Source organism: Alosa alosa, chromosome 22, assembly GCF_017589495.1.
Source record: "Alosa alosa isolate M-15738 ecotype Scorff River chromosome 22, AALO_Geno_1.1, whole genome shotgun sequence".
NCBI classification, from domain to species: Eukaryota; Metazoa; Chordata; class Actinopteri; order Clupeiformes; family Clupeidae; genus Alosa; species Alosa alosa.
In genome coordinates this window covers 23,592,810-23,609,513 of record NC_063210.1, presented here as the reverse complement: position 1 = coordinate 23,609,513, position 16,704 = coordinate 23,592,810, and the positions used below count along the sequence as shown (strand labels likewise).

General features: G+C 42.6%; 1 protein-coding gene across 2 annotated transcripts in view; it reads right to left on the bottom strand.

Annotated features, from left to right (window-relative positions):
- The window catches only part of LOC125287726 (complement factor B-like), a 60,228-nt gene that overhangs the window by 23,006 nt on the left and 20,518 nt on the right, over positions 1–16,704 (bottom strand). For both annotated transcript variants that reach the window (XM_048233714.1, XM_048233716.1), the window contains exons 8-14: positions 14,532–14,675; positions 14,337–14,426; positions 13,337–13,480; positions 12,767–12,885; positions 9,691–9,826; positions 9,444–9,576; positions 8,536–8,615 (exon numbers count right to left, since the gene is read on the bottom strand). In XM_048233714.1, coding sequence (XP_048089671.1) covers positions 8,536–8,615; positions 9,444–9,576; positions 9,691–9,826; positions 12,767–12,885; positions 13,337–13,480; positions 14,337–14,426; positions 14,532–14,675 — 846 coding nt within the window. The remainder of the gene's footprint in view (positions 1–8,535; positions 8,616–9,443; positions 9,577–9,690; positions 9,827–12,766; positions 12,886–13,336; positions 13,481–14,336; positions 14,427–14,531; positions 14,676–16,704) is intronic.

The window sequence follows — 16,704 nt, the reverse complement described above, 5'->3', positions numbered from 1 at the left end:
CTGTCTCTTTTGGCCTCCAGGGGTCACTGTTGGTTTGCCATGTGCTCCGGGCCACGCCTTTCCTTTGTGTTTCCCTCCATTTTTGTTTCTCACCACCTGTTGTTAATGAGTTATTGTCATGTGACCAATTAGTCTTGTATTTAAGTTCCGGTTTTCTGTTTGTTGGCCACTGAGACTTTGTCAACTCCACACGTCCCTGGTGAGCTCTTTTTGAATTCTAAACCTTTTGTGTTCATGGACTTTGCTGTTCTTATTTGTTGATCTTTGTTTTCGGAAGTGCCTCTTGTTGCCAAGCAATTTTGCTAATTTTGGATTTTCTGTTTTTTCCCTTTTTGTGAACTGATTTATGGACTCTGTTTCTGAGCTTTTTCTTTGGAATAAACAAGACAACATTTTTTTGATTTGAACCTCTGCATTTGGGTCTGATCTCTACCTGGACCACAGCACAGTGGTTAGCACTCCTGCCTGCCAAGCCAGCGACCCGGGTTCAATCCCCGAGTCACTTCTAATAGAAAGTCTCAGTCATGTCAGACCCAGCAGAGGTTCCTCAGCCTGGACTATGACTAAAAGTTGATGTCCACGCTTTCCAGCTTCGGTGCAACCATGGACACACATGGCCGTGCACTGACCAACCAGCAACAGACCTTGGCACATCATGATGAGATGCTGCAACAGATAACGACCACTCTTCCTACAATTGACAAACGCTTCCTCCAAGTCAACCAGCTCCTGCCACTCAAGTTCAAGCCACTCCCTCTCAAGCTCAAGCTGTTCAAGGTGCAGACCCCCGACGCCACCCTTCACCGAATCCAGTACCACGGCTCCCAGCTCCACAACGGTACGATGGCAAGCAGGGTGAGTGCCGGGACTTCATTACTCAGTGCCAGCTCACCTTTGAACTGCAACCTACCACCTATCCTTCAGACAGGGCCAGAATAGCCTATGTAATAACACTGCTAGTTGACAAGGCCAGAGCGTGGGCAACCTCCATCTGGCAGCGACAGGACCCCGAGTGCTCCGACTTCAAGAAATTCACTGAAGAAATGCTCCGAGTCTTTGACCAGTCCGTTGCCAGTACTGAGGCAGCCAAACGACTCATGTACATCCAGCAGGGCGAGAGCAGTGTTGCTGACTATGCCATCTCCTTCCGGACCCTGGCTGCCGTAAGTGATTGGAATGAGCTTGCACTGGTGTCTGCTTTCCATCATGGTCTGTCAGATCGTGTCAAAGATGGCCTGGCCTCTGTGGGGTGCCCCTCCAACCTGGAGTCCTTGATTTCACATGCCAATCGGCTCAGATGCCAATCGGCTCAGAGAACGTCAACGTGATGTGACATCCTCCTGCGATGCGGCGGTTCAACCCTGGTTCCCGAGCTCTACTTCACAGAACCCCGATCCAACTGAGCCTATGCAAATCGGACGCACCCGATTGTCAGCAGCTGAGAAGGAGCGCCGTTGGAGGGAGAAGTGCTGCATCTACTGCGGAAGGAGTGGACACTTCAGAGCCTCCTGCCCAGAGCTCTCGGGGAAAAAGACTTTCCCGTCCAGCCGAGGGGGAGTTGTGACGGGAGCTACCCTGTCTCCCTGTTTTCCTGGTTTCCTTGCCCTAAAACTCAAGATCCCACTCGTTCCTTTGAAAGTGCCCCTCTCCGTAACTGCTCTGGATGGCCAGGCCCTGGGTGATGGCAAAGTCACTCAATCAACTGCCCCTCTTCGTCTACAGTCTGAAGCCCATCGAGAAGAGATTTCCCTGCATCTCATCTGGAAATTCACAATTTTGTCGCCGTTTAAAAAAAAAAAAATAAAAAAAAAATAGTCCAGTATTTCTTTTGAAATTGAAATGAAGTTGTATGGACTGGACTTTTTTTTTTTTTTTTTTTTTTTTTAAATTGTAAATTTCCAGAGCACACTTGGCAATCGACTCCTACAGCAGCAAAGATGGCAACATTTCCGGAAAGGTACTGGCTTGATGAAATTCATTCTGGACTCTCTATCCGACCACATAAAGACCTTGGGATACTTCGGTTTGGCTTTAGGGACCCTCTACTCACTACCACGTAAGTGCAATGTTGTTTGGAACTGTAGAAGAGGTATAAAATAGCGCTTTGCTTGGCGAAATAATATGCCCTTCTCACTTCCACGCTTAACGAAGCTTTGACCAAAAACGGTAACATCGAACTTTCTCAAAACACATCCGGATGACATGATTTGGATGTCAACTCAACGTATGTACTCCCAATCATCCGTAAATCGATCTAAAGTGCATTTTACTCCGGATAATTCCTTTAAGCAGTCACAGCAAGTTCCATGCCAAACAACCCAAGATTGGCTGAGTTACAAGGTCAAGTTTCACATCGAAACATAACTGAATTTGTGGGGCTGAACCATGGCTGAGTGTTGCCGCCCCCTCCCCCAACCAACCCACCGCCGCAATCGCCCCTGCCCGTCCCACCCCGCCCCACCCTTGCACGCACGCATTAGAATGAACTGGATGGAACTTGCCGTCATCAGTTTCACATCAAAAATAAAAGATCGACTGAGATATGATCACACTTGCTGTGATTTAAACATAAAGGTCAAAAATTTACAACATACGGTGTGTTGAACTCGGTAACACTCCAATGATGCCTCATTTTGACATTCAGGTCAACGGGTCAAAAGTCACGTCCGTAAACACACGTCCAACTTTGGCTTGTTGGTGGCGCTAGAGTGCTTGAGGTGCCGGCATGAAACTTGGTGAAATTAATTATTGGACTGTCCCCAATCAGTGTGCAAAATTGTATAACTTTTTACCAGACTGTTCTATGGGCTGCCATTGACTTCCATTGCAGAGTAATGCACATCAGCAACTACTGGCCAAAATGCATTTTTGCCAATTACAGAGCCCCCTGGAGGTCAAAGGTCACCAAATTTCTTGAGCGTCCTCCCGAAGGGGTCTGAGGTACATGTACCAAGTTTGGTTTTGATACATGAAAACGTTGCTGAGATATGAGCTCACTTCCTGTTTGGCGGCTTCGCCGCAAATTTCGATTTTCGGTTGTTACAGACCAATGCTTTTGTCAATTGTTCCAGAAAGCCATGCACTCATCAGGCATGGTCTGAAGATGGTCTCTGACATTTGGTGAGGATCAGCTGAAATTTGTGACCTGCAAAAACGTTTGTGTTTTTGATTAAATCCAATATGGCGGCTGAATCAATTACGATGACATCACAAGTTGACGTGGGTCGGCTTAAGGAACTCCAACAGTATTACCAGACACCACTAGTGCGTTTTAATTCTAAACATAACAGCAGCTACAGACCAAAAGGCATGTTTCTTAATTGCAGTGCCCCCTAGAGGTCAAATGTCACAATATTTTTGAGCGTCCCCCTGATTGGGTCCTGAGTCCATGCACCAAGTTTGGCTTTGATACATGCAAGGGTTGCTGAGAGGCATTATTCTGTGTATCGGTGTTGCAGTCAACTCAAATCACTATATAAAAATCCCATAAAACCAGACAAAAATCAAGGCTCCCAATGCATTTCTATGGAGCCGTAAAATGAAGTTGACAGAGTTTGTCCGCCTGCGCGGAGCTACTGGACTGCCACTGGCTCATCTGTGTTCGATGGGCGGGGTTTTGCAATTGGTCAATTACATTGGTGGGTGTTACAGTGCAACTCTTACTAAATGGTTTTATAACTGCAGCAATTAAATCTTTCTCTCAAACAAAGGTTTTAAATGCAGTTGTTAACTCAATTCCAAAGAAAATACACAACCATATGCGTTTAACTCTGTTGCCTTCAGCACAGCCATTGGTCGTGTTAAATGCACTGCTCCATCTGTCATATAAAGCCCATCCCATACCAGATAAGTGATTGTAATTGGTGCCTGGGTTTTTGGAACATTGGAAAATGAAAATGGTGTCAATGGCCACCTTGCCAGACTAACTTGTAGAGCAAATTAAATTGTGTTAAAAAGGTTCATCTGGGTTCTCCCTAGCCAATCCCAAACCTTCATTTTCTACATGTAAGGGTAGGCTTACCAAAAGAATTCTAAAGAATCTTAAGGCTGATGAAATTGTGGCTGTAGCATATTGGTCAGTCCAATTTTTTAAAGATAAAATAATAAAAAATGAAGCCTTTTTCAAGGGCTTCAACTGATTTTGACAACCTAGAATAATGAGAATGGTCTGTAAAACATATAGGAATCAGATTAATTGAACTGAATATTTTTATTTTAGGGGTACAAGCAGTAAGGCTATTGTATTCATATTATTTTACTTTTCTACCCTAAAAGTAGTTGAACATGATTTTTTCCAGTGCAAAAGGCACCAAATGTGACCTAATTCAACAACACACACATTTACATTTTGGTTCATATTGCAGGCCATGTCTAGCCTGGGAATACCCATACGAACCTTTGGCACATTTGGGATTTGCTCTGCAGGTCCGTCTGGCCTGACATTGTAGCCCATTTCCAAATGTCCCTAAAACCCAGGTGTGCAAATACAATCGCTAATCCATGGACATGTATTTCTTTGGCATTGAGTAAACAACTGCATTTTTAAACTTTTGTTCACAAGATTGCTGCACTTCTGAAATGATTTGGTAAGAGTTAAATGCACCAAATTATGTTTCATTTCACTGCTAGGTACGCCCCTGCTGGAAGTCGTTAAGTCAATTAACCTTTTCCAGACCCACTTCCAATTCTAATTGAGAAGGTCTGCGTACTAATCAGGCAAGGCCATGTCCACGCGTAGCTGGCTATTTTTAAAAACTGAGATTTTTTATGTGTTTTGGCCTCTCGTCTACTAATATTATACTCTGATACTATAGGATTCAATTCAATTAGAATTGGAAGTGGGTCTGGAAACTGAGTTTCGGTCGGTGTGAGCGAGCGGACTTTCAGTTGACAGTAATTAACACCCTTTTGAACAATCTAAGCTGTGCGAACGTCAGAGGGCGGTCTACGCTGATGCATCATTAGTGAGACAGTAGGACAGCTGCATGCAATTCCTATCAGCATAAAAATAGTGGCTGCCGCTGAAGCGTCAGCATAAGCGGCAGCCCTCGTTTCAGCCAGCCACGTGTAAGACGGACGCGGTCAAGACAAGCAAGTTTACCTGTGCAAGTTCACCGAGCACAGGCACCGACAAAGGCAAAATGTGCCGTTCCACCATATCTGTTATAACCGGCCATTGCAGGAAACGGCATCATGCCAAAAGGGGCAGAAATCGCCTTAACCTCCAGGAACTTAAACGGTCCTCACCGACAGAAACCTCCTTCTCCATGGGCTTGTGGAACTGTCAATCCGCAGTCAACAAAACGGACTTCATAGCTGGCTATGCCAACCACCTTTCATTGGACCTCCTTGCTCTCACTGAGACTTGGCTCAAACCAGAGAACACTGCCACCCGGCTGCACTCCACTAACCGTAGCCTATCTGGGCGCCTATCTGGGGGGAGGCGGACGGGCCTGCTGATCTCCAACAAATGGAAATTCACCCGCTACTGCCTTCAAACAAATACGTCTCATTCGAATTCCATGCCATCACAGTGATCGCCCCAGCAAAACTCTACGTGCTGGTCATCTACCGCCCTCCAGGCCAACTAGGCGACTTTATTGACGAACTTGACACTCTGCTATCCTCCATCCCTGAGCATGACTGTCCGCTTCTTGTCCTCGGTGATATGAACATCCACTTAGATGCCCCAGGCTCAGCGGACTTTTGGCCCTGGTCCTCCTTTGACCTCGAACTGGTTCAAAGCCCACCGACTCACAAAGCTGGCAAAGAGCTTGACTTGATCTTCACTCGGAACTGCAGCACAGACACCCTCATGGTGACGCCTCTCCCATCTCTGACCACTTCTTCATCCAGTTCAACGCCACCTTGACAGAACAGCCTCCGGCTCCTCAGCCGATGGTCACGCTTCGCCCGCAACATCGAACCTGTCTCCAACGCACTTCTCCTCTGTGGTTGCCTCGGTCTAACTCCACTCAACACCTTCTCCTCTCTGGAGGTTAATGAAGCCACTGACTCGCTCTGCTCCACACTGACCTTGTGTCTAGACGAGCTGTGCCCTCTTACCACAAGGCCAGCTCGATCCAAACATTCTCATCCATGGCTAAATGATACCCTCCAGATGAAAGCACCAAACTCAGAGCCGCGAGAGGAAATGGCACAAATCCAAACTAGCTGACGACCTCAAAACTACCAGACACTCCTGACCTCCTTCTCAGCCAGCATCACTGCTGCTAAGACTGCTTTCTACAATGACAAAATCAACAGCGCTACAGACACTCGGCTTTTCTCAACCTTCAAATCGCTACTCAACCCTCAGCTGCCTCCTCCTCCATCCAGCCTTACTGCAGATAACCTCGCCTCATTTTTTTACAAATAAAGTGGCGGCAATCAGCAGTCAATTCTCTACATGCCCACTCAACGATCTGACTCAGATACCGCGACTCCTACAACCTCTAGGACTGCTGGAACATCTTTTTCAGCATTCACGCCTCTCTCCGAGTGAAGTGTCCAGACTCCTGACATGCAGCCGTCTACCACATGCTGCTGGACCCTATACCTACGAGCCTACTTCAGTCCATCAGCCCGACCATCGCTCCAGCTATCACACATGTGATCAATGCCTCGCTAACCTCTGGCACATTTTCAACAGCGTTCAAAATGGCCCGGGTAACACCATTACTTAAGAAAGCTTCTCTCAACCCTGCTCAAGTCGGAGAACTACCGCCCTGTCTCACTACTGCCTTTCCTATCCAAAGGCATTGAACGAGCAGTCTCCAAACAGGTCTCTGACTTCCTTTCACAGAACAACCTTCTGGATCCAAATCAGTCTGGGTTCAAAAGCGCCACTCTACCAAACGCTCTGCTGTCTGTAACAGAAGCCTTAAAGAAGCCAGGGCGACCGCTCGGTCATCAATACTCATTCTGCTTGACTTATGTCGGCTGCCTTTGACACGGTTAATCACCGTATCCTTCTCTCTATACTTTCGCTGACATGGGAATCTCGGTTCTGCTCTCTCCTGGTTTGAATCCTACCTCTCACAGGGCTTCGTTTAACGTTATCATGGCTTGGTCAGCTATCTGCACCTCACCATCTCACCACAGGGGTCCCCAGGCTCAGTGCTGGGCCCCCTCCTCTTTGCTATCTACACCACCTCCTTGGGACAGATTATCCGTTCCCGCGGCTTCTCATACCACTGCTATGCAGGCGACACACAGCTCTATCTGTCCTTTCCACCTGACGACCCCTGGTTTCAGCGCGGATCTCGGATTGCCTTTCAGACATAGCTACATGGATGAAGGCACACCACCTCCAGCTGAACCTCTCAAAGACTGAACTGCTGGTCATCCCAGCTAAACCTACCATACACCACGACATCAACATCAAATTTGACTCCTGTCTGTTTCACCAACCAGGACTGCAAGAAATCTAGGAGTTGTTCTCGACAACCAACTAAACTTCTCAGATCATGTTGCCTCAGTCGCCCGGTCATGCCGTTTCGCGCACTCTACAACATAACGGAAAATCAGGACTTACTTGACTCAAGATGCTACCCAACTTCTGGTTCAGGCAATAGTCATCTCACGACTCGACTACTGCAATGCCCTCCTGACAGGTCTCCCAGCCTGCGCAGTGAAACCACTTCAGATGATCCAGAACGCGGCGGCGGCGCCTGGTCTACAACCAACCCAAAAGGGCACATGTTACCCGCTACTCATCCAGCTACACTGGCTACCTATGGCGGCCCGCATCAAATTCAAGTCTCTAACGCTTGCCTACAAAGTAGTCTCGGTTCTGCTCCCACCTACTTGAATGCCCTCAAACAGACTTACACTACCTCCAGACCGCTCGCGCTCCTCTGGCCGAACGACGCCTAGCTCTACCACCGGATGCGCTTTAAGCCAATCCAAACTTTTCTCATCTGTTGTTCCTCGTTGGTGGAACACACTGCCAGTTCCTACAAGGGCAGGGACATCCTTTTCCACTTTCAAAAAAACTCCTGAAGACCCAGCTCTTTAGAGAACATCTACTCTCATAGCAACACTTACAACAAGTCTTACTGATCCTAGCACTCACCAGCCGTTTTAAACTGACAAGTAACTGTTAAAAACAGCACTCACCGACGCACTTACTCCTACTGTACTCTAATGTTTTTTTTAAAACTGTCCTAAAATTGTGAGAATTGTTCTAAAACTTACTGTTTACCATGTTGTTAGTCGCTTTGGTTAAAAAAGCGTCAGCCAAATGTAATGTAATGTATAGGGGGAGCACTGTAGAGAAAACTATGAGCAAAAAACAAACAGCGAAGAAACTGCCAAAACTGCATAGGGTCCCTTTTTAAATGATAGGAGTGGGTCTTTGACTCATTTAATCTCAAGAATGTTTCATAATAATAATATATTATTATTATTATTATTATTATTATTATATCCCCTAAACGTGACATGTTCTCTTTCAGAGAACTGAGGTTACATTTCTATATATTTATTTATCATAATTATTTAATATTATTTTAAATCTATAAATATACTCACCATGTCTCTCACATGTATCATCACTGCCAACCAGTTTTAAAGCAGCACTTGTTTCTTTAGTGCAGGGAATGCAGATGGGTCTAAAAATAGGAAAAGGGAGGCGGCGAGGGAAAGGGAGAGTGGGCAATCACCACACACATTATTACCCCACACACGTCACCACACATTATTACCCCACACATTATTACCCCACACATTATTACCACACATCACCACCCCACACATTATTACCCCACACACGTCACCACACACACCATCACCACACACATTATTACCCCACACATCACCACCACACACCATCACCCCACACATCATTACCACACACATCAACCCCACACATCATCACCCCACACATTATTACCACACACATCGTCACCACACTCATTGTCACCACACTCATTGTCACCACACTCATTATCACCACACACATTATTACCACACACACCATCACCACACATTATCAACACACACATTATCACCACACATCATCACCACGCATTATCAAGAGGCAGCCTGTGGCTACAAACGATCATGTAAGTATTTAGGAAAATTACTTTGAATGTATTAAAATGACTTGCCTATTGAATATTGTTATCATTACTAGCATTATTTTTACGCTGAAGTAATGAAGATCTCTCTTTCTCTCACACACACACACACACATACTCTCTCTCCCTCTCGGTCCCCTCACACACTCAAAGCACATATCACTCACAGACACTGTGATTTGGTAACACATTAGAATAACATGTGCTTATTAGGTATTAACAGTGCATAATAAGCAGTTAACAATGAATTACTAACAGTTAGTTAACTGTTGTTATCCTTGACACAGGAGACCGGGGTTAAATGCCTGCTCGCTTTGAAAGTGTCGCAGGCATCACATGAAATGTGATAAAAGGACTGACCTTTTCTTGTCAGAGACCTTAATAGTTTCATTTAGTTGAATAAGAGCCACATCATAGTCATAAGATTCAGATACTCCTTTATCCTTTTTCGAACTTATATTAAATTCTTTATGCAGAGTGAACTTTTTCACCACTAGAGAAAAGCAAAAAAAAAGAGAGAAAGAAATGAATCATTACATTATGTGGGAAAGATGTTACAATACAGTATGCTCTTAAGGGTACAAATCTGTATAAATATCACTAGCACCTGCAATCTCGCCAGAGCTGAGAGTTATATAGATTTTTTCGCTTAAGTCTCCGAACTTGAAGCAATGGGCAGCCGTTAAGACCCAACGGGGAGTGATGAGAGAACCCAAACAATTGGAGGAAAGTCCATTTTCATGCTGAAGAGATAATATAGGTATACAAGAGAAAACATTTTGGAGAATTTACTGTCATGGTGCATAGAATAAAGGCCATACAAAGGTTAGTGATTACTGCTGGTGAGACAATACCTTTAGCTATTTGCCTAAACTTAGTGAAATGTAGTTTGGCTTGGTTTCTTGCAGGGGATTTAACTACTGACACAGTGACAACACATTGACCAGGGTTCATTTGTTAAAGTTCACAAAGTTACTCTCATGAACATCTCTTTTGGACCTATTCCCAAAACCATCATTACTTAAAGGTGCGATTTGTAGGATTGTTACCGAACGTTCTGTAAGCCAAAATCAAAACACTGGTGAACGTTCTCAAGACTACCAGACGCAAGCCTCTTCTGGGCAGAGCCGGACAGTAACGGAGTACATTTACTTGAGTACAATTTTGAGGGATCTGTACTTTACTCGAGTATCATTTTTGGGGGGTACTCATGATTTTACTCAAGTACATTTGAGGGGCAAATATTGTACTCTTTACTCCACTACATTTCTACCCATAACCGTGAGTACCCGTTACTTCTTCTAAAAAAAGGAAAAAAGAAAAACCTCGGAAACCCTCAATTTGTTGTTTCCCTCTCAAACGTGATTGGATTGTGCAAGCACCACTGATTGGGATAGCCTATCAGCAATCACCTTCAGCTTTCCGCCAAAGTCAACTCTATGGTCAGATTTAGATAAGAGATGAAACCATGGACGAAACAATGGATGAAGACGCAGCAGGTCCATCCCGGGAATGTGCCAACCTGTGGCTCCACCTCGCCAGACTATTTCAATTTTCTGAACAAGTTAATGATAGTTTTTGCTTCAAGTGTTTCAATTAAAAAAATAGTATTTTGTATTTTTAATACATATTTTAAATACATGTATTAGAAATACTGCCCATCCCTGGCAACATGGTAAAAAGATAAAAATGACTTGATTTTACTTTCAATTCCTTTTACATTCTCCCAGGTATTAACATTAACATTTTTCATAACTCTATGTAGGACGTTTCTGTAAATGTAAGCACTGTGGCAGTAGTAATGCAATATTTAGAAAATGTAGGCTACTCTTGTACTCTTGATACTCAAGTACTTTTAAAAACAAGTACTTGAGTCAAATTTAGCAAAGGGTATCTGTACTTTTACTCAAGTAATGAAACTGTGCACTATGTCCGCCTCTGCTTCTGGGTTGCCAGATGTAATGAAGATTTAGCTAACGTTAGTTAACCTGCAGCTGCTTTAACGTTTCTCCAACCATGACCCAGCTACACATTACGGAAACAGTGAAAACAAAAAATACATCTCTAACCAACGCAACATATTTAGCTGAAGTTAGCGATGCAGATGAAGTTTAGCCTAGGCTACCTGTTGTGGAGAAATATGGCCAGCTTTGCGCCAGACTTGATATTCTTTGTTTGACGAAGACGTCACCATCTCAGGAAGCTCCTCCGATGTCCACTTAATCTGTTTGGCAACCCAAATAGGAGGACGCGCTAGCCCATTATTAATACGCTATTCTAGAATTAATCGTTTAAAACATAAACGAAAATTCCAAGAGATCCGCCCCGTAACTTTTTTTTCATGGGTTTTACGGGGTTTAACAGGTTAGAGTAATGTTGTCAAATAAGCCATTACTTCAATTCATCGTGTTTCCTTACTCTCTGACAACATATGGTGATCATTTTTGGAATGGTTACAGTTTATTTTCCATTATTTCCTACATACTGGTCCTTTTAAAAGGTACATTATGCAAGTTTAGGTATTTTTGCCGACTGTAGAGCTCCTCTAGAGTTATATATTTATATTTTACTCTTGTTGTAAATAGAAAAGTTCTCGTGACTTATCTCCCTTGTACACAATGACAATGTTTTTGTCTAAAAAGCTATATTTACTGAAAAGGTAATGTTTCACGATTCTTGCGAGATTTGTTGGGCCGCCATTCTTCGAAGTTGCATGGTTGCTTTTCTCGGTAGCAACTCACTACGTCTATGCTGTATAACTATGCTAGATGAATGCAAGTTTGTTATATTAAGGTGAAAAATCTTGCATAGTGTACCTTTTAAGAATGTTGTGAAACACTTGCAGATTTCCTTGTAATAAGAGTAATAAGACCAACGAAAATGAAATGTGGTGATTTTCTAGGCTGATTTGACATGTAACTATAATCTCCTTCCAGCATAATAATCAAGGAACACCATGGGCGCAGCAGCACAATGATATCATGCAGCACCTGAAAATAGTAGGCTATCTGCAGCAACAAGGTTGAGCTGCAGCAGACAAATTGGTTAGTGACTGGATCATTATGCCTGATTGAGAGTATAGTTCCATGTCAAATCAGCCTAGAAAAATCGCCATGTTTCATTTTCCGTTGGTCTTAATAAATTTTCTAACTTTAGGGGAGACAAGTTTTAAATAGGAAAATTATTCACTTTTAAACGTGATGGTAGCAGGCGAGATGCTAATGGTCTAATCCGATTCAATGATCTATGCTAGGCTGGAGCTAAAAGTAGTATTGCCAGACTCAGAGAATGGCTGGATGAACTGGAGAAAGGTAAAAATCAATTGTTTAACACAAAGGGAGGTGGAAAATGAGTAATTCCCCAAATGGTTGAATATCCCTTTAAGTCAATTAAAATATAGGTCCGAAGTTCAAATGGCAGCTGTGAGGTGAAGTCACCTGATATCATCAAATTAGGTGATATTTCAGCAGTATTAATGTGATCAGCTTCCCTTAGAACTTCTAGAGCAGCGAATGTGTGTTTACGCTATGGGTATATTCGGGAAACACACAGAAATAAGATAATCCTAAGATGTGCATAGTGCATAGATCCATCTTTATCGGGACACCAGGCCCAGTGATGGCTCAATGCTGAATCTAATGATAAAAAGAAGAAATATGATTCATTCCAGAACATGGACTGACCGTGACACTGATTTTAACCAGCCAAGGTTGTTTCATAGGGTTTGGCGGGTTCGGAGGACTTGCATCTTTATATCTGTAGTCCCTGTGGAGTCCACACAAACCTACACTGGTGCTCTCATCTACAAAACAGAGAAATAATCATCAGAAAATGTTTCATTATCTCTAAGATTCTGATACATTTTCAACCCGGACTTGTGCATACGCCATGATTGAAAATGAATCAGAATCTCAGAAATAATCATTTACGCAGTCATCTTAAGACGGCTGCAGGCGGCTACACAAAGTCGAATCCCCCTATTCAGTTCCCTTTCAGTTGACTTCACTCAACATTGACCAATGGGAATCCACATTTAGGTGACTTCATTGACCTGATCATTGTTGATCATTGTTTTGGACGAAAGTATCTGCTAATATTTTTAAACATTAACATAAACAAACCTTTTAATATCTGCAAATGTATCAAAATATATACTTTAAAATATCACATGCACATAATAGATTTTCCTAATATTTCTGTTTTTGTTTTTCTTTGCTCTATGATATGCAGGTATTTTGGAAGAGAGCCCATACCAAGCATTAGGTCAAAGGTCTCGTGCAGTTTCTTCATGTCGTCCACATAAAAGACATGCTTTTCTTTGTCTTTTTTGGTTGCATAACTATTGAGATCAGCTTTCTGCATGTCATCGATTTCGCCCACGCCAAACATGTAGATCTCTGTGGGGGAAAAGGATAGCATTAAAGGGACACCAGGCAACGTTTTTGTGTTAATTACTTATCTTCGTAAGTCGGTATATGGTTAAATGACTCATTACAGGGCGAATGAAGACTCTCTCGCCTGCCCCTACTGCCTGTAGGAAGAAAATTCTGCTTGCAAGTTCAGTGTATTGTACCCGCCGACCGAAGCAGGATCAGTTTACAGCCTGTTTACAGCACAGAGGCAGGCTAACGAAACGCTAGCGATTGTTGCAAACGTGTGTACAATGGCAGAGCCAGCGAAGAAGCTGCGAAACCCCTTGACGGAAGATGCAAAGAAAAGGAAAAGAGCTTTAGACCGAGCGAGGGGGAGTTTCGTAGAGAAAAAGCATCAAGCTTGCCTGGTGTCCCTTTAAGTAATGAGACAACAGCATACCTTTGCAGACTAGCTATTTACGTACATACCTCTCAAAGCTTTGGGGCCTTTTTGTAGACACTTCTGATTCAGAGGTCTATTGCTACTGAAACGACCTCAGGTCGTTGTCACTGTTGTTTTTTTTAAAGTGATTCATAGATAAACCTGACCTGACTTGAAAAAATTGCAAGCTGAGGGGTACATTTATCGGAGTTTAGCCAAGCCTCAAATTGAATACACACCTCCATTAAGACTCTGTATTGTATTTCCTCATACACAAGCTGCCACGAGTCAACTCGTGGCAGCTTGTGTATGAGGAACTCGGACTTCACAAGAGTCCGCACAATTTCTTTTGTGAATTTATTCCCCAGAATATTGGACCGTAATCTGTTTTTCAAAGCCACCCAGCACATATCTCTTTGCCATTCAGTGTTATTTTCTAAAAAATAGAGTGTTTCTCACCAAGAGTCCGTGAGTTGTCTTTGTTTCCAAGTATTATATCCTTGATTTGATTGATTTTACCATCCGGTTTGCCACCCATGTTGGCTTCACCTTGAAAAAGTTGATGACATACCATTAGATGTATGTAATTGTCATTGATTATGTTATGGTCATAATAACATTCATTTTTATATTATGAAAATAACAATTTGTTACCATCAGTGAACATGATAATGATGTGACTGCTGTTCTCAAACTCAATGCTGTTCTCAAGCTCAGCTCTAGTCTTCATCAAGCTCATTTGATGGTAAATGTGGTGAAAAGCTTCAGCAATATTTGTTCCTGCATTATCTCTGATTTCTGTCAAAAGAACAAACACACTGCATTAAAGGTATAAAATACATAAAGACATATGTAAAGTAAACATATGTAGGAAATACAACAGATATTTTGATTCAGGTTTCAGACAGTGAATGTTTTATCACATTAATTAACCATGAATTGACCATGACTATGCAAACTCTGTCCTTTGTATTCTCTGCTGGTATGGCTGTAGATGACATCTTAAAGAAGAAATCTGGCATTGTTTTTCACATAGATCTCCGTTTCTCAAAGTCATCTAGTACTGTTGGTACGAAAAAAACCCCAAAACAATTATCCAGCAAACACCAATCTTCCGGGAAGAAAAATAAACCTTTAAAAGACATTCTGGGAACGTCCTTTAAATATATTGTGTAACCTTCAGAGAGCATTCCCAGAACGTCCCCTTACAGCTGTTTTTGTGCAACTGTCAGGGAACCTTTTGGGAACATTCCCTGGTGGTTATGTTAAGGATACATTTTTTATGCTTTAACTGACGCAATACTGAATTATGCTCTTATTTTACTAGAATGTGTGCACAATTTGATATGTTGTGCACACTATTTAGTTAAATGAGTGCAAAATATAGTAAAACGAGCGCAGTTTGTCTTTACATACAAATATAATCTTGCAATGACACCTCCCAGGCTCCTGGGCCTTATCAATAAACTAAAACAAAGCTCTAAATTTCAGTCAATATTTTTTTTAATTGCCTTTCTTTTGTCCACAATAATCTGAAGTGGAGAGATGGATTGGGATAATACTATTAGAGATTATTGTAAAAAAAAAAAAACCCATAATGAAACAGTGCTTCACCACATCTGTGGATTAAGCCACACAGTCAACTCAATGTAAGTAAAATAAACGGGGATGCTAGCATTGCCAGCACTGTGTATAATATGATTGTCACTTGGAGGAGACTTGTAGATAACTAACGTTAGCATTGTTAGCTAACCGCTGCTAACGTGCTAGCATCGTCACGTCAGAAAAGCATATAGGGAGGGAAAGTAATCTCATCGCCATCTAGTGGTTGCGTTCCTAGAGTTTAGCGGAGTGAATGGGATTTTTTTTTAGAAAAAATATATCTTGGTGCACATTGGGATCTTAATTTAATGCCTTCCATATGTTAGGCACTGGGGTCACCTCTATTGCTTCAAGTGGTCATACCTTATTTTTAGGATCAGTTGAATTGTTTTGAGTTTTTGTCGTAACATGGTGATAACGGACTACAGTTGCATGTGACGTCACAGGTTTGGCCGCTTAATCTTTAACTGATCAATACGGCAATTTGCTTAACTGGCTTAACATATTTTTGTAATAACGGAACGTGATTTAAACCGCGTGGTGATAACCTTTATGTCTGGATAACTGGTGTTGTGCTTCTACTCACATGAAGAGCTGGCAGTAAGTGTTAAGTGTCAATGCTAACCAAGCTAATAAATAAACCATGCTACCGTGAGTAACGTCGAAGGTTAAGTCACGTGACTTCTTTTGTAGTTCGTTTATGAAAAAAAGGAGCAATTTTGATTTTTTTTAAATATGGCAAAATAGTGTCTGACATTTTCACAGTTAGAAGATTATTACTGTATAAACACTGAAAAATATTTTTGCTGGATAAAATCGCTGATTTGGCTTCACAATATTTAAAAAAAAATAGGTCTATGGGACTTAAAGGTCACATTCACTGAGAAACCGTTTAATACTTGTTACTTTCGAAATACTATAGCTCACTCCAAGTTGCATATGCATGCTGCACGTGAAAATGATCTTCTACCCCCATTGCCCGCATTAGCCAATGAAAGAAAATACACTGAAAAACAAGCGAATCAGAAAGAGCCCATCCCAATGACGCCGAAGGGAAACTGACTATTCATGGCCTCGCCCACCTTGGCTTGTGACCGCCCACAGGAAGACAGGAAGATTTTGGCCAGGAGATTGTCTCTCTGCAGCTAGTAGGAGCTAACAGCAAGTTGTTAACATGGCGGAGCAAATTCGTGCCGGTGTTATTTGTGGCAATAACACATCAATG